General features: G+C 34.4%; 1 protein-coding gene across 2 annotated transcripts in view; it reads left to right on the top strand.

Annotated features, from left to right (window-relative positions):
- The window catches only part of dnc (phosphodiesterase dunce), a 189,635-nt gene that overhangs the window by 107,745 nt on the left and 61,990 nt on the right, over nt 1–19,900 (top strand). For both annotated transcript variants that reach the window (XM_017611149.1, XM_017611150.1), the window contains one exon: nt 18,316–18,492. In XM_017611149.1, the coding sequence (XP_017466638.1) occupies nt 18,316–18,492 (177 nt within the window). The remainder of the gene's footprint in view (nt 1–18,315; nt 18,493–19,900) is intronic.

The raw sequence follows: 19,900 nt of genomic DNA, 5'->3' as shown, positions 1-19,900 counted from the left end.
TAGGTCCATTTATAACGGTTAAAATTGAGCGAAAAAAAATCCAAAAAAAAACGATTATTTTTTATCACACAAAATTAAAACAATAAAGCCGCGATCAAATTTGACGGAAAAAAAACATTCAAAATTTTTAAATAAAGTCGTGGTATTTAATGGTTATTTTTTCGGTTATGTTCTGAACAAAATGTTTTTTTTTTTGTTTACGACTTTTCAGTATTTAATTTTTTTATTTTATTTATTTTATTTTTTATTTGGTTGAAGTCGCGAGTTTAATAAATCCGATTAGAACTTATGCGCGCCGTTTTAAAATTATGTTTATTTATTTTAAATCCATAAAAATTTGTATGTAATTTCTGTGCCTCACTTATATTAAAGCGCAACTTCATGCAATCTATATATTAAGATATATCTTAAGATCCACTAAAAAAAATATATATAAATACACATAAGTGTATTCAAACATACGTACATATATACGTATACATATGTACTATATTAAAAAAAAAATCACCCTAATTTTCTGCCCACAATTGCTAGTCCATAAATCACAATAAAGCTAATGAGACAAGTTTATTTGTTTTCCTTTTAATTTACACACAAATTTCAATTGTGCATTACAGTGTTGAAAATAAAATAGCAAATACCCTTGCAAAAATGAAATATGAAAATACCGATGTGAACAGCAATAAAGGCAAGCTAAAGCCGAAACAAGCGGAAATTGGCAACAAAAACACAACTCATCAATCCCGAAAATTTTCATGAATAACAAGTGTATGTATGTGTTATGTATGTATGTGGCATGCCACATGCATAGCGATGACCTCAACAAACACCATGACCATTAAAAGTGCATTCATTCTCTAACAAGAATTTAATACATTTCCCCAAAAATAATTAACAATAATTAATGTTAAAATAGTTAGTGCGTTTAAGCGTTGCCCGCACTGTCCGCTTTGTGGCTACTGTCCGTTGGTGTGCATACATAGATTTTGCAGTAGAACTCGTGGTTTGCTGTTCTAGATAATTTTATTAGCTGACATTTTTGGCAATGCATAGTTTTAGAATAGGGGTATTCACGGCCCGGTGCATACTGTCTAGCATGGTGCATAGATGGCACGATTGTTGCTGTTTCTTGTGTTCAAACAAATATAAAATTAGCCAATCATGCTATTTATGCTATCTATGCGCCATCCACCGGATCGTGAATACCCCTAATGTACATGTGTAGGCATGTCTGTAAGTATATTTGTTTGTGCGAAAAACTATTTCATACATATGTATACTACATACGTGTATGCATATATGTACATATGTATGACTGTTATTCTTTTGGCCAATCAATAGTTCCCAACAAATGAAGTGTTACATTGTTGGCCTACGCCCAAAATGCTTTTGCCACTCTCTTACCGTTCAAATTGAGGGCGAATAGCCAATGAGTCAAACTCGAACCCTTTAACGATATACATACATACATATGTACTAACATATATATAGCATTGAAGGAGAATGCACAAATAGCCAACTAATTATCCAATTTGGCGCTTTGGGAACTATGTGGCTAACGAATTGGGCGTTGGCTACGACTGAAGTGGAATCGTTGGGTTGTAACATTTATGACCAAAATGAAAATGTTTAACTTTACCAGACAAAATAAAACACTAAAAAAAAATAATTTTTTTAATCTATACATATAATAACAGGCCGATGTTTGTACATTATAGATATGAAAGAAAAATTAATATTTATGTGGAGTCTTTATTAGAGCAAGAGCAGCCAAATCAATAATTTTTAGAATTTTTTTGTCTGTATGTTTGTACGCGCAACAGTTTTTAGTGATGTATTGCAAGAGGCCTTACTTAAAATATAGAAAAAAGTAGAGAGTTGCTACCTGTTTTAAACTTTCAGTTTAAGTAAATTGATAATATAAAGTAAATAATGCAATTTGTCTGCCAAAAGTAAGAGGTTTATGAAGGCTTACAGCCAAAAACATTTTTGTGGAAGGTTGCCACCTGTTTTCAAATTTTTATTTAATTTAATTGATAAGATAAATTAAATATTGCAACATGGATATCAAACTAAATAGGTTCAGAAAATTTTACCGCAGAAAATATTTTATAGGGTCGCCACCTGTTTGAGACATTTTATTTGATTATATTGACGAAATAAATGAAATATTACAATACGGGTATCAAACTAAAGAGGCTTATGAAGATTTACTGTCGAAAATATTTTTCATACTTCAAAAATGTTAAGAGACGAATCGATCAGACATTTCGCACATGCATTCATTTCGGTTAATTTTACTGGAAAAATTCTTCACAATCAGTCCTGCAGAGACTTCATTTTTGGAAATTAATCCTACGAGCAAAGGGCGACGTTAGGTCAACTAAGCATTTTAAGTTTTAAGAAAAATCTTCACTAGTTCTGTAGTGCCCGCACCTAACATCACGCCACCCTAATCTTACTACATTACAACATCCCAGTATTTACCTATATGAGCGAATTCTCTGAAGCTGTTGTCAGTGCTGAGCGTAGTTTGATCATCACCTCGGGTCGCACTTTTTTCACACTCCCGATAAGCTTTCGGGGATGAACATAAGTCGCTTGAAGAGCTTTGTTGCGAGCTCGGAGCGTGTCTCATACAGAAAGCCATAGGTGTCTCCCTCTCCCTTACTTCCCCCTCTTTTCCTACCCCTACGTCCTTTCCCTATCCCCTCTTAGGGCATCAAAACGAACAGCACAGTCGTGTCTAAGTGCCACCGTCTATGGAGGCAGCCCGATAACCTAACCTAACGTAATCCTTATTGTGTACTTACAGAGAAACGGCCCCAAGGTCGTTATGCCATAGAACCAAATCCGACGTACACCACTGTGTAAATCTAATGAATAATGTGAAGCTTCAAGTCTCATTTTTTTTTGCAGCTATTGCCTTTCTGGTGCATTCTTCTACATTGCACCCTCAGATTAGCTTGTTGTCCAGAATGACGGCCAAATACTCGGTTTCCTCCGAAAGGGTCTTAGCGGTCGAATACTTTACATAATACCTACACTTGTAAATCCGATGTCGTTGTTTTCCTCTTAAAAATTTCTAATAAATTTTGAAATCGTACGCACATTTGAATATATGTACGTATATTAGGTTGGTCCAAAACAAGTAAAGTCGAAATTATAACGCTCTTACGCCCTAAGATTGTTTGTTATTTTGAAATCAAAAAATATTTAGAAATCGCTCAAAGCGCTCAAAATTTTCCATCTATTTTATATGAATAAAAACCTATGTTCATAGAAATGGTATAGAATTCTTGGAAATCAATATTTTTCGATCGGAAGGCTCTGGTTCTCTTCAGGAGACTTCCAGTAACAATACTCATTTGTTCATTTAAAACTTTTTTTGTTACTAAATATTTTTTATTTAACCCCCCCCATTGAATTTTCTGAGGGCTTTGGAGGACCTATAAAATAATGTTACTATGAAAAAATGGTTAAATAAGTAATTTGGTGTTATTATTGGGAGTCTCCTGAAGAGAAACAGAATTTTCCGAAAAATATAGAGTTTCAAAAATTCTTTACCATTTCTACAAAAAGTGGTTTTTTCGATATATATAAAATACATGGAAGACTTTTCAAAATAAAAAATAGGAGTATATTTTTTTCGATATAGGCAACCCTAGGGTGTAAGAGCATAAAAGTTCCGACTTTACATATTCACATGCACTTTGGGCCACCCTAATGCACATCCATTTGCGTTTTTTGCAAATGGAAATGCACAAACATACATACATACATTAATAACACCGCGTCGACACCCATCAAAACATATCTAACCTATGAAATGTATCCCAAAAAAATATCAGAATTTGTGACAAAACAAATCTATGTAGTTATGATTTAAAAATAACAACAAATATTCTGACATTTTTGGCTCATGTGAAAGCAAAATATCCAACATTGTTGACGAGTTCAGCCGACTTAATGGCGACTACAGTCAGCCGAAAAGAATGTTATTGCAAAATGAAAACAATTGGCTGGCAAAGGCCCATTACAAAGGCGGCTAACACTCTCAGTGTCCTTGTGACAGTTAGAGTACAACAACATTTTGACGACCAAACTACTGACGAATATGCGGCGAGCGGCTAACCATACGAACAGGCCAACAACCCAGGAGCGAAGCAAACAAAAAGGCAGGACAGGAAAACAATAACGAAAAAACTAAAGAGCGAAATACACCACACAAGCGGTTTGACAAACCAAGCGAAATTTCCCTTTGCTTCAAGCCATTTGTGCTGTGTATGGGGGTGTTTGAAGGTTTGACAAACCGCCGTCAAACCTTCAAACACCCCCATACACAGCACAAATGGCTTGAAGCAAAGGGAAATTTCGCTTGGTTTGTCAAACCGCTTGTGTGGTGTATTTCGCTCTTAACTAAACAAACANAGCGAAGCAAACAAAAAGGCAGGACAGGAAAACAATAACGAAAAAACTAACTAAACAAACAAAAGAGCGAAATGGCAAAATGCAAGAGTGTGAATGTGTGTGTGTAAATATATTTTTGTGTGTGCAATGCATGTGTATGTATGTATGAACCTATTTGTGTATGCCGGGAAATATGGGTGACTGCTAAGCGAATTGGCGTGTGGGGACTNCTTGAAGCAAAGGGAAATTTCGCTTGGTTTGTCAAACCGCTTGTGTGGTGTATTTCGCTCTTAACTAAACAAACAAAAGAGCGAAATGGCAAAATGCAAGAGTGTGAATGTGTGTGTAAATATATTTTTGTGTGTGCAGTAAATGTGTATGTATGAACGTATTTGTGTATGCCGGGAAATATGGGTGACTGCTAAGCGAATTGGCGTGTGGGGACCTTCTATAAGCGAGCAGCGAACTGCAAAAATGCAAAAATATCTATGTACGTGCATTACTCATTCACATACATATGTATGTATGTACCTTTGCAGCACTCCGCTGACTTTCACATTGCCTGCACACTTGTTCAATCCTTTTTTATTTTAGGTGTATGTGACTATGTGCATTTCCGCGCTTTGAGAGTAGACATTAGGATGGCCCAAAAAAGCATGTGAAAAAGTAAAGACGGAATGCTCTCACCCCTAGGATTGTTCTATACCGAAAAAATATACCGCTATATTCAATAGGATATTATTATTTTCCGATCGAAAAATTTGATTTGATTTGATTTTCCAAAATTGTATACCATTTTTAATAAAACATTTCTTTTTATAAGTATTTTTTGATTTCGAAATAAAAAATAAGGGTATATTTTTTTCGATATAGAACAATTCTGTGTGGCTACAGCATCAAAATTCTGACTTAACTTTGCTTTTGGACCACCCTAATGCACATACATTATTCACATTTATGGAAAGCTAAAAGTGTCTGAAAAGTGCTGTGTCAAAACGGCTAGATTTTTCAGTTATTTATGTATGAACGTATTTGTATTTCACTCCCTACTCGATGGGCTTGTGGATTTGATTGTTCATGTATTGCAATTTTTTACNCGATCGAAAAATTTGATTTGATTTGATTTTCCAAAATTGTATACCATTTTCAATAAAACATTTCTTTTTATAACAATTATTTGATTTTGAAATAAAAATATAAGGGTATATTTTTTCGATATAGAAAAATTGTGTGTGGCTACAGCATCAAAATTCTGACTTAACTTTACTTTTGGACCACCCTAATGCACATACATTATTCACATTTATGGAAAGCTAAAAGTGTCTGAAAAGTGCTGTGTCAAAACGGCTAGATTTTTTCAGTTATTTATGTATGAACGTATTTGTATTTCACTCCCTACTCGATGGGCTTGTGGATTTGATTTTTCATGTATTGCAATTTTTTAGTCTAGAGCATGCAGAGATTTATGATATTGCTTTTTGGCACGCGTTAGGCATTTTTCTATGCTGTGAAAGTTCATTTCACTTGTCAAAACTGCGTTCTGGCTGTGGTGGCTAAAAAATAGAGCAGCAAATGGTGGGAGTGTTTTTAAATTATTTTAACGCATGCTGCGATAAATCAAAAAGTTGTATAGAAAATATTTTAGTGAATGCAAAACAAAAATGTTCAGCTTAAACTTTAAAGTTTTCAAACAATTTGAGGGTAAAGTCATCAAGTTGAACTCAAATAATTACGTTTTCAAAAATAGTTAGTTTAGTTTTTAAAAGGGTTTACCATTTTATTTTTGACAGTTCAATATTGTTGTTTCTTTGCAATAAATGAATATTTTTCATAAGGTCTGATTTCTGAGCTAAGTTCAAGAAAATTTCCGGAGAGTTTGATTGAAAATGTTGGTATATGGTATATGACATTGATTTGAATATTGATTTTACGTATTTACCTTTAACTAAACACGTTTGCTTATATGTCACTAATTTATAATTGTTTATTCTCTTTTATTTCCAGGTAAGCAATCAATATAAACTGCAGCCTTCGGCCAAGCTCTTAAGGCAAGAGGAGACAGCAAGTATGTCAAGTCAATATTTTTCTTTCAGGAATTCAGGGCAGCAGCAACAAACTAAGCTCATTTTTTGTACTTCTTAACCTCTTTAGATATGAAGAATTCTAAGGTAAAAATACTTTCGAAAGATAGGGGTTTCATAAAAATTTTTATTCTTATTACAATAATAAGATTTGTTACTCAACTCAATTCTGTGTTTAGTCACATTAAGCTTAAGCGCCTTTAAGTTTTAAATGCAAATATGATTGCAAATTTTCTACATCTTATACGGCTTTTCCACGGCACCCTAATTACGTAGTTCGCTCTCTCATTCGTAGTTCGCACTCCAATTTCCAATTTTATGACCGAATTACCTCATTTGTTGCTAATTCAGATCCAATTACCATGCAAATTACGAACAAATCGGTGCCGTCTCTAATTTTTATCGAAACTAGCTCACAAATCAAAACTTGCATTTTTTCTGAGTACGAAAAGTGAAGTTTAAAAATGTGTATATCCCTAATTTCATAGGGAAACTTATAAATTTTTAGGAAGAACCTACGTGGAAAAATGTTATTATTTGGCACTACTTGGTTTTCCCAACACCAAAAGACTTAAAAGACTTTGCCGATTGTCTTTCTTCTTTGCGAATTTACCCCAGTGGTTTTTACTATTGCAAACAGAATCTTTTGCAATTAGACCTTCCATGGTATTCGTGGGCGCCCACCGGAGCATTATCTAAGCTAAGTACACATCAACTACGCCACTCACGCACGATTTTGTACAAATGAAAAAAACATAAAGCATTTTCGAAAAGAAGAGTCAAAATGTTTCCGTTTTTCAAGTCCAGTAATTTACGGTTTCATTGGGGAGAAAGAACAGTTAACATCCCCAAAGGTGAATCCGTCAATAGAATATTTCCTGGTGACTTTTTAAAGTACGTACCCAATGGTTTATTGAGGTGCTGATTTGGAATCCGAAATCGGTTTTCCAAACTCAAAATGCCGCATCCAATATGGTGAGGGATTTTTAAAAATTGTCCGTCTAAAATTTATTTGAGTCGCTGATTACAAATCTGAAATCAGTTTTCAAGCGAAACCATAAATTACTTGATTAATAAAAACGACATCATATGGGTACTTTTTGTTCCTCACTTTCCGAAAATACATGATTTTTTTCATTTGTGCAAAAAAGCGTTTAATTTTGTCGGATGGCGTTATAGGGCGGGCGTGATGAATTGCCTATCGAGTCCGTAGTGGCAAAAGATATCTATCGTTCAAAATGCAAAGGTCTGCACTAATTAAAATATATGAATGCATAAGTGACGTGTTCCCATTACGCTAAGATTCTTTATTTGTCGCCAGCCTTTTGCCTCCTTCTCTTTGCTGGATGCATCGTGCGTTTCCAGTGATAAGATTTATGTATATGGTGCCGTCAGGGTTCAGATGAGCAGCTCACATTACGCTTCCTAATATGGACGGATCTGAATGGTGTACTCAACGTTAATCTTGTTCTTCCGGTTTCGCTCAAGAGTCGCTTTCATAGCTATTAACTTCATGGTCTTGAAGAAGACCTTCTGAAAGAAAAGACAATTGAAAATTCTTCCCTGCGGCGACTTCATTGCCCCCTATCGCACAGTGGACTGTTTCTTGCCGCTAAAAGTTGCATAGCTAATTTATAAACTCTCCCCAAATCATTGGATATGGTTATCATACTGGAGAGAGCATGAATGGCCACTTCCCTAATAACTTTTCAAATCCTTTTCTGGTTTTATTTTGTGGCTGGTAACCCGTAAATACCACGGTTCCTCTCGATTGGCTCCTTTGTGTACTATATAATTTGATTGAAGGTCATTTGTGTTCTAATATTCAACAGGTTTTCGAAAGAGGTGCTAAACCACTTTTCAGCATAGGAATTTCAACCCGAACACGTATCTTGCAATGTTCATACTCTTACTCATACTCATACTCATACTTTTACTCATACTCATACTCATACTTTTACTCATACTCATACTCATACTTTTACTCATACTCATATTTATCCATGCATTTAACTATGTTATTCAAAATAAAGAAATTAAAAATTAACAAATGGCATATGTATGTATGTTTGTACGCAGTTGAAGGATGTATGCATTGATAAACATCAACGTTTTAAGTACAAAACCGCGTATCGTCGTTCTGACGTTTGCACCAAAAGAGAGATTTCCTTGCGGGAAGCCCCTGACATCAAGCCCTTCCATTCGTACCAAAATATCGATTCAAAGGACAGAAGTCGTTTGAAATAAGACAGTTTTTACACTTTCACATACGCGGTTTTTGTACTTTAAAAGATGATATGTACGTACATATATAATACATAAACTGACAACGGTTATTCTACCTATTATATTGTTCCGGCGTTCATTCATTTATAGCAAATACATATTCCGATGTTTTTACACTTTCTTTTATATAATTAAATAAATGGGCTTGAGTGCTAATGACAAGGTGTGCGTTAACTGCCCGTTTGGTTTTTTTTTTGTGTTGGAGGCAATTAGCAGCGATAGTTGAATGTACATTAATACATAAGGAATAGTAATTCGATTAAAGACATGCACTTATTTAACAATGGGCGGTTAAAAAATATCACTGTGTTATTAAATTACAGTCATTGATGGAATAATAGACTAAGAGAGCGAGTGTTAGGTTAAGGCAAATTATTCAATTACTTATTTAGTACATAAACAAATTTATATTTTATGATCGCCGATTACAATACTGGGCCTCTTCTAGTCCTTAGCTTCAGAGGCTCTTTGTCAAATGTAGATAGATGCATTAAAATTATGACAAACGGTGAGAAAACTTGTGTTCTTAAAATGCTACACTCTTGTAAGGCAAAAAAGGCACATTCCCTGCCCTTTGAAGCTTTGGCAGGGGTGATGGTGCTCTGAAAATCAGGTAGTTGCTTAATACGACAATAGTATGAATTGTGTGAGCAAGACACGGACAAGAAGGCAGAAACATGCCCTTCTGCGGAGTTAAGTGTAAAATCTTAACAATTTTTTTCAAAATTTAATGGCGTTTTCGTTTCTACAAAAATTGTTGCCTTCTCATCGCGCTCTTCTTAGTGTTTTTGCGTAGAGGGCAAAGAGAAGTTTGCATTTTTCGGTAGAAACAAAATCGGCATTAGTCTCACTCCAACTAATAAATGCCAACCGACAATTAGGCTTTGATCACACCATAGTTCGCATAGAAGCCAGTGCATGCACATCAGCAGCTCATCGCCGCCTGCTGACAAATTATCGGCTTCAGCAAAAATTTAAAATTATAAATTTGTGCGGAAAAATTTTATGATATTTATTTAGTGGTTAATTTTTACATTTTGTCGAAAATTGAGAAAAAAGTTAGATTTCTTATATGTTCTACCTTAACTTTGTATAACTTTTGGAGGTGGGAATTTATGGAAAAATCATATGAGGCTTTTGTGACAGCCTTTAATTTCCTAAAAAATATATATCTCCCATTCCGATACCCGGGCTTAAAAACGAGTTTCTGTATTATTTAAATGGAAAATAGAAGTTTGCGAAGGGAGCAAAAAACTACCTGTGCTTTTGACAGACGTATTTTTTCACTGCTCCGAAAACATTTCACAAGGGATTTTGAAAAGAAGTAAATTCTTTTGCTCCAGTCCAATGCACAATCTTTTCAAAAAGTCAAAGGAACTACTCTTCGCCGTCAGGTGCAATTTCATGTCCTCTGCAATCGCACACACTCTCTCAGCAAAAAAAAAAACAAAGAATTGCAATGAAACGTAAATGAAATCGTTCAGCACACACGACTACATGCAATTGTTGAACGCACGCACACACTCACTTAATAATACGCACGCTTTTGGGTCATTTTCTTGCAGTAGTATTTTGCAACGTTACCAAAGGCAATCGTTCGTAGATTGAATTCCAATGTAATTGTACCGACATTATCCATGAACTTAAACTCGAATGCCGCGCTCTTGATTGCTCTTCTACCCACTTTCATGCGCCTAAGTACATACATACATATGTATGTACATAAATAGGGGTACAACCCTGCGGGAAATTGATCTAACTTTAAGTTAACTTAAAGTTGATTAGAAAGGAACTAAAGGTCACTACTATCTGTTTATTTTGTTTGAGGAAAGCTAACTATATTTCTATGACGATTGCTGCAAATATTCAATAGTGGTTATCTCTGCATTAGATGTCAACTAACTTGTAACTAACTACTTTTGAACATAAAATATCATTAATAAGAAAATCTAATATTTTTTATTTATTTACTTTATTTGATTACATTTCATATTTGTTAACATATTCTGCTGTAGGTGGTCCCATATTCGAACTCCGTCAGACATAACTTCAAAAAGATAATAAAAAATTTCGATCTTCCTTTTATTTGTCCTCAATTCGAAAAAGTATTTGTGAAGTGCAGCAAGAAAGTGCATTCAAAGTAAGATTTGTATGAGGACATTTAAATAGAAACTTGTCTAAAGAAAACAATCTCCCGATTGCGTCTGCATTACTCCTGCAATACTTTTCAACTAGTTTCAAGTTAGCTTTTTGTAGCTAACTGCAATTTATATTTTTATAGAAATCCCGCAAAAAAGCCAGCTGCAAGTATATTATTTTTATAAATTGATTATTTTTTCCTGCAGGTAAGTCACCGCACACATACCAACGATGTATGTATGTATGTGCATACGAATACATGTGTATGTGTAATAATGCACCTTTGCTCAATTTCCTTATTTGCACTTTTCTGCCACGTTCCAATTACCAGTTGAATGCGCGCATAACTTCTGAGCAAAAATGAAGCAATTATCCTGGATGAATGCATGAAATGCACATTTCACTGCAACAACAAAAACCACTTTAACAACAACAGCTAAAAATTAAAGCACTTAACAACAACAACAACAACAACAACAACGGTTGCCCTTTCAGTTCTGCTTCGGCAGCTGCTATGAAATGAACTTTTATTTGATACGCATCCAAAGCAGGATTGTATTTCTAATAAATCCGTTAGCGCGAGGTTATGCAACTCGAATTTCAATGATATAGCTTTCGTCGATTTTTACCTACACTATCGCACTACTACTCACATATTGATTTATATGTGTGTGCTTAGCTTAGATGTATGTTAGTAAGTAGGCTAATATGAACTTTTTGCCAAATTAACAGCAATGATATTTGGTGTGCTCCCACTTGTGTGGCATACTTGTGGGAGAAGANAAATACAATCGCCGTTCGGAGTCGGCGTAAAACTGTAGGTCCCTCCGCTTTGTGTGACAACATCAAGGCGCACGCCACAAATCGGAGGAGAAGCTCGGCCAAACACTAACATATGTGTAAGCGCCAATCTATTATTATTATTATTATCGCACTACTACTCACATATTGATTTATATGTGTGTGCTTAGCTTAGATGTATGTTAGTAAGTAGGCTAATATGAACTTTTTGTCAAATTAACAGCAATGATATTTGTTTGCTCCCACTTGAGTGGCAAACTTGTGGGAGAAGTGGGAGCGCACAGGCTGTGTATTTTAGACAATTTGTGATGTTTGCTGCAGCGCCGATAATCTGGTAGTTATTCGATTTCCACTTAGCAATAGCTACCCCATTTCCACGTTTGATCGGATGTAAATAGTAGAAGAGTTTTATTTTGTTTCCTTACTGTGCTTCTTCAAATAATCCTAGCCTTCTAAAATAATTTAAAGCATGAGTTTGACTGAGCTTTAGGTATTCGATTATTCGCCATTTTTTCAAAACCGGTTTTCGAGTTATTCGAAAAATGGAAATTAAAAAAGAAACCTGTTCCTGATTCGGCAATTAACCAAAATTAACGGATACACCGGTTTTATTTTGCATAGTTTTCATAGAGTTAAAATGCTTATGTTGTTATAAACTTTATAATATATAGTCATGACCAAAAATTGCAATAAAGCCTTTAACATTAAAGGTAACTTTTATTTAGAAAAGAGCAAAGCAAAATATGTTCAAACAAAAAAATAAAAAAAAATTAGTGAAAAATGTACATTTGGAATTTTTGTTTAACTTTTTTTAAATCATAATCTATTCTATTTATTCTGACTTTTTCGATCTTGAGTGCGCGCTTCCACTCCGTAGGGTCTGGGTTCAAGCTCTGGTCTCAAAGCAACAATATATAAAAAGGTTTTTTCTTAACAGCGTTCGCCCCTCAGCAAGCAATGGCAAACCGTCATGGATAACAGCTTCTCCGAAAAATACAACCGCCGTTCGGAGTCGGCGTAAAACTGTAGGTCCCTCCGCTTTGTGTGACAACACCAAGGCGCACGCCAAAAATAGGAGAAAAAGCCCGGCCAAACACTACCATATTTGTTGTTGTCACCATCCACAAATATATGTTCATTAACCCAGCAAGAACAGTGACGGTCACTTTCCTAGTGACATTACCGCCACGCGTGCCCGCTAAGTTCGGCACGTTTTGCTATCACATGCTTAATAGTGAATCAACCCAGCAAACATTTGGAGTCATAAATGAGTCTTTAAGGAGTCCTATTTCGGAGCCATTACGCTCATAATGAGCTCATTTAAGAGTCCGATATGAGGATGTTTCCCTTTCTCCGAAGGTCGACTTATATGAGCTTAAATTCATACAACAAATGAGCCTCAATATGAGTCATATTGGACTCTTATTGGCCTAATATACGGCTCATTTTGGACTCTTTTAAAACAATTATTGGCCTCATATATGAATCATTTCAGACTCTTTTCGAGCCTCTAATCAGACTCATAAATTACTACAACTAAATTACAAATTACTAAATTCGGACTCTTATTTTAGGTTGTTCTTTGAGTCTTGTTGAACGCACTATATTTGCAAAAGCATTCAGCAAAAATTCCTTTCAAATAACATGCATACACACTTACGTGCATATACACATTCCAGAATGCATGCAATAGAAGCAGCTGCAGCTACATTTTGTGTATTTATTGTTTTCTAATTATTTTCAATTTCTGTATAAACAAGTTTGGATATAAATTTCAAATCTTTATTGTTTTTATATTGGCACAAGGTGCTGGCTCATAACTTGGATCATATATGAGTCCTAAAAGATTCATATAAGAGTAAAAAAAAATTTGTTTTTGAAACTCATATTTCTTACCTACCTAGGACTCCCTTCGGACTCATATATTCTGAACGTTCAGAATATGTTTGCGGGGAAAAATGCTCCCAGAAGTTTTGTGTACGTGTGATTTTTCAAACCAAATAGTTTGCCTGCTTGCTCATATGTGAAAAGATTAGCTTGACTACTTACTCATATGCGAAAGATAGCTCGCACGAAAAAACAATAGATGGCACTCCAATCAAAAATTATTACAGGTGTGTTAGTAACACCATAAAATTTGCGTTTGTGTTGGAGTTTCGGTCACGCTGGTTTTGCTGGGTAAAGTTTATGTAACCTATATAACTACCTACAATTTATTTAATTTTTTTCGAAGTAATGACCCCAAATGAAATTTCCTATTTCTCTCTATTTCCTATGAAAAGTAACAATGGATAACATTCGCTGCTTGGCATATCGAGTTCACAGTGATACATGCGCATACACGTTAGGGTGGCGCGAAAAAATCAATTTTTCAAAACTCTGATTGTGCCTAAAAGTTGCGTAACATGAGCGCATTGAACCGTGTTAAACCGTTTTCCGATGGGATGATATTTACGGTCGCCCAAAGAGCCGTAAAGTTTCGAAAAATTTCTCAAATAATAGTGCCTTTATACTTTTTTAAAAGGTTCTCTAGTTTTTCTCTAGTCTAAGTTGTTTTGTAGTATTTTTTTGGTGGCAGGGCAGCGAAGTTTTTTATACAAAATATGTTTAAAAAGTCTAGAAATAATGTATTTAATTAATACAATAAATAAAATTGTGTGCATCCTTGACAGATTTGGGCCGGGCTTCTGCTGCTGATGTGCTGGATAATTTTATTTTTTTCTTTTTTTGCAAAAAGTTCGCATGAAAGTTTTATTTAAAGCGAAGTTCATGTAGAAAAAAAATGCGTAGGGAGAAGAAAAATACCTGTAATTGTGCGCGGAGTATGGCGAGAAAATGTCAAATGTTTGTTCCTGGTCGAACCCGAAACCAGCGTATGTTAGATACGCCTAGCTTAAATAATTCTATGTACCCGCTAATTCAGAGTATGTATGTATGTATAAGAAAAAACCAAGAAAAAAAAGCTAAATGAATAAGGCGCATAAAGGTAAAATATCCCACGTGTGCATTTAGCCATAAATGATACACAAATAGAGCTCATTATATTAATGAGCTACGAGACTATGAGACCACGTATATTAAAATTAAGTAGAAGGAACATTTTTAGGTGCAATGCTACGGACTACAGAAAAAACAATATATCAAAAAAAAAATATTAATAAGTTTTTTCCACATAATAACATTTTCACAGTAAAAAAGTGGATGGAAAATTTTTTAATAAAGTAATGCAAAAGTTACGTAGCACCGCGCGGATGTGCGTGTGGGCAAACTCAAACTGTATGTAATTTAACTTCAACGCCTAAAAGACGGCTTTGACTTGCTACCAATGCCTGCAAGCGCCTAATTATATGTGCAAATATTTTTATTTTCGCCTGAAAATGAAACCAAAGCAGATGGAGGCTGGCGAGCATTCAGGCGTTAGAGGAGAACTGCTACTCTTGGGGCAGTCAAATGGCCAACTTTATGCCATCAAGCTAGGCGGCCCAGTTAGTGCGACCATCAGCGCTGCTGTGTCAAAAAGGAAATTATATAATTAATTTACTTATTATGCTGTATGTTGTTCTTGCTACGACGCACACATATGTACACACAATCAAGGCTGCTTTGAAGGGGAATTNATTAATTTACTTATTATGCTGTATGTTGTTCTTGCTACGACGCACACATACGTACACACAATCAAGGCTGCTTTGAAGGTGAACTTTTTTGTTTTAAAAGGCCATATCCTATGTATGTATGTATGTATATGCTTTTTAATTTTCTAATTTAAAAGCGCATAAGCTCAAACACGTAAGCAGAAGAAGAGGTGTGCAGCAATCTGAAAAAAAAATTATGATTAAATTGGCAAACAAAATGTCATCAAACAAGCTGGATGAGTATGGATAATGATTAGAGAGAAATGAGATTTAAGGAGGTATAAGGAAGTAAAAGACGTGCGGCGGGTTATTGTCCATATTAATAACATTTATTGTCATAAATAGTTTCTGACCACTATTTATGGCCTCATCCAAGTGTACTTGAATTTAAACTAAATACACATTCCATTCCTCAGCTGAAAGATCGCTCTGTACTTTCAAGGAGTGAGGTTTTACTTCATTATTGTCCTGAACAAATTTCGTTACTGTCGATCTAATATAAAGTAGCTATTAAAGATGGCATCAGTCGCTCCGTTTACTGAGTTATTTTGCAGCAGCTTCGTTGCAGCAGATAGTTTAGGCAAAATTTAAGTTAAAAAAAAATCTTTTTTTTTTCAAGTTAGCTGCACTGAAAGTAGAATTTGTGTTTGTACATTTTTAGACATAAATTTGAAATTCAATTACGCAATCAGAAAATAGGACAACACTGTTAGATATTTTTGATATTATGTATTTAAATGATAACATATAAAAATGCTAATTTAATATTTTTGAGATTATAACTTATCAAGTAAAAAAACTTTGATAATTTGATGATGGCTTTCTTTAAAAGTCGAAAACTCAAGGCAAGTACCACTTTAGCATCTTAAATTGTAATAAAAGTGTAGTAAATAACATAAATTTGAATATTACTATTTATTGCTATTCGTGATACTCTTACCTCAAAATATTTTTCTTATCGGAAAAAGGGCGGCAAATTCTGAATTGCCTAGGGGTGACAAATATTCAAATCCGCCACTGACTGTAAGGCAACTGAATGTCAGAAAATAAATCGAGAAGGCTTTTTATTATTTCACCTGTTTATTGCGCCATGTTTTTCTAGCCGCAGGAATAATGGAAAATATTTCCTAAAATTCGAAAATCAAAAGAAATTTAGATAATGAAGAAGAAAAAAATTTTATAAAATTTAAAAAAAAATACAGAAAAAAATCCGCCACCAGAGGATTCCAAACGCCAATCTAACAAATGGCAAGCCAGTGCTCTGCTCACTCGGCCTTTGCGACTCTTGGAACAGCGTGAGTGCTTTCTGATCCGTTGTACCAAAGTTTAGTAGCGAGTAAAGTACGTTGATGTCTGTTGTTTTTATTGCTTCTATGAAGAGAAGAGATGAAAACTGCTGAACATTTCCTGTTTTACTTACAGTACAGTTACTTTTTCTTGAGAGCATCTCACCAAAATACTCCTCGGTCGACAATCTTGGGTTCCACACTCCTATTTATTTATTTTTACGATCCCTTTCATTTAGCCTGTTTAGCACTCTTCAGTTTTGCATTGTTTAAGTTAACATTATTAAAATATCTACAACAATGATGTTTTCTGTTTCAGTGCCTTAAGCTGCCGCTCTTCGAAAGCCTACAAAATGGACCTTCAGAGCATTATTTGATTTGCATTTTATAAAAATTGCTAAGGGGTCTTCTAGGCGCACAAAACAAAACAATAAAACAAAAGTACGATTTTTTGCAACAAAATTAAAAATTTTTTTTAATTTTTTTTCCTACACAGTTTTTAACCCCATAGTTTTCAGTTTGGAGGCGCTCACAAAAAAAGCATCGAGTGGGGTCTTCACTCCTGAAAAGTTGTGGAAAAGTTATTCTTCTACATATGTATAAACTTAAGGGAAAATATCGAAAAAATTATTGCGCCTTACTGAGTAGAAATCACCAGCTGACTTAATGCCATCAACAAACTTTATGCATTTATTCACATCCAGGCAAGCATTGCCTCCAGGGAGGATATTTTTTTTTCCTTTTACTTTAAACTCTGTGAAAAAAAAATAAACCACACTAAGTAATGCCTATAATTCATTCAGCTGGAAGCCGAAATTTCAAAACAAAACAAAAAACCGAAGGCTGTACAGCGCTGCAAGGTCGCTACCGCCAAGCATTGGTGTTGGGGCTTTTAATGCGTCGCTGGGGGCAGCCAGCCACCAGGGCGTATGAGCAACATACGCATAACCATATTTAACCTGCTGTGGCCGAAGTTNAAAAAAAATAAACCACACTAAGTAATGCCTATAATTCATTCAGCTGGAAGCCGAAATTTCAAAACAAAACAAAAAACCGAAGGCTGTACAGCGCTGCAAGGTCGCTACCGCCAAGCATTGGTGTCGGGGCTTTTAATGCGTCGCTGGGGGCAGCCAGCCACCAGGGCGTATGAGCAACATACGCATAACCATATTTAACCTGCTGTGGCCGAAAGTTAGTAAATTTGTGTTAGTAAATTTTTTCCTGTTTCACTTTCAAAGCCGTTGCACCACAGGCACATAAACACAAATACAAAATAATTAATAACTTTTAGAGTCGGAGATACATTTTTTATTTTTTCTTTTTTCAAGCAAGGAATTTGCGGCAGCAGCTTTTTGCGCACGCATATTTTATAATTAATTCGTAAAAGTTACAGGTTTTGTACTCAACGGTGTCTGACTGATTCTTTTACATACATATATTTTAAATAGTTGCCGCGAAATTGAAATTAATTGAGAAAGAAGCTGAAGTTGAAAGTCGTGTAGTAATTTTTAAAGCAGCAAATGTTGACAGCTATTGGGAATTGTACAAAAATTATTGCAATTATTACTAATAAATTTTTTCATATTTTAGAGTTGGTATTTTATTAAAACATACAGACCATTTCTTTTTTTTTGTAATTATTAAAAACCCTTATTTGCATTTTTTTTCTTTTTACAGCTTCGATGTAGAAAATGGCCAAGGCGCAAGATCTCCGCTTGAAGGCGGCTCACCGAGCGCTGGTTTGGTATTACAAAATCTTCCACAACGTCGCGAATCGTTCTTGTATCGTTCGGATTCGGACTTTGAAATGTCACCGAAGTCGATGTCTAGAAATTCTAGCATTGCAAGCGAAAGGTAAGCTACGTTTTTATTATTTCTTCAACTCTTAAATTTTTGTTAGTCCTTTCGCAAAATTTAAGCATTATTTAATTTTATCTAATTAATTCAAAATGCATTCAACAAAACTTACTCACAGTAGATCAAGTAGTCCTTTTTCTGTGATAAATTGAAATTTCGAAAATTACGTTATTATTTTTTCCTCTGCTCATGCAAAAAAAATGCTCCAAAATATCGAGAGATACGTGTGGTTTTATCCTCTGTAATCGCTTACTAACATTTTCAATGCAAACTATGGACAGATTTAAATGAAAATTCGCTTCTTAGTAAAAGTGAGGACGCTAAATTCAAATATGCATTTTTTTTATAACTGTCATATTATGTCAAATTTATCAGATTTATCAGATTAATCAACAACAGTTTGTGGAATTTTTGTTATTTTTTAAATAAAAAATGTATTTAAAATTTTGAAAATTTCGTGGATATCTCTTTTTGTACGTAAAATAGAAAAAGGGTGCCCTAATCAAAATTTAGATGTTGATATTTTTTAAGGACCAAACTAATACAATCCTTTTTTAATTTGATCGCCATATTGAATTTAAAAAAATTGACATCAGATTCGTAAAAATTTATCGCCATATTGGTACCACCATTATGAATTTTGAAAAAAAAGAGGCTGGCGCGACCTCCAAAATAAACATTTTTTTTTCAAAATAAAAAAACGTGTTTCTTTTTTATCACAAAAAAACAATAAAATTTTGAAAAAAATGTCGCTAGCGTCTTTTTGGCGGTTAGAGCTCGATATGTATACGCTTAAAATGTGGTGAAATAGTTAAAAAACTAAGTTTGTTGATTGTAAATGGGTTAATTTGGCTACCCTTGATTTTACACAGAAAAAGTGAACATTTGATCAACTGCGCTTTATTAAAATTTTACCACCTACATATTTTTTTCTATCAAAACCCCAACATAAAAAAATCAGTTTCTCTTATTACATTTATTTAGTATTTTAAGTACTTATAAGATCCTTTTAATTGCATAATTGTTGAATTAAACATTGCTACACATTTTGCGCACACTTTTACCTGCATATTTATAATTCCCTGTTTAATTCACATTCGTTGTAAATTAATATATTTTACTTAATTACCATCTAAATATTTTGTTTTGTTGTTTATTATTTAATCGGCTTTCCAATCTCAGTGCATACATACTTTCGAATACACACAAACCTACTTACACACATAATTGTATATGTATATTAAATTGTAAATTGTTCACTACTACTACGCCATTACAATTTTCGTTATCCTTAAGCAGCTTATCAAACACAACAACGCATACCTACATACATATATATGTATATACCTTCGATGGCAACTTTCATTTCATTATACCTATTTCGCATTTTTCCTGTGTAAAAAAT

Source organism: Rhagoletis zephyria, unplaced genomic scaffold (assembly GCF_001687245.7).
Source record: "Rhagoletis zephyria isolate East Lansing unplaced genomic scaffold, Rhagoletis_zephyria_1.1 Rzeph_scaffold_00375, whole genome shotgun sequence".
NCBI lineage: Eukaryota > Metazoa > Arthropoda > Insecta > Diptera > Tephritidae > Rhagoletis > Rhagoletis zephyria.
The sequence above is the reverse complement of the archived record's forward strand: the minus strand, read 5'-3'. Positions and strand labels throughout refer to the sequence as shown.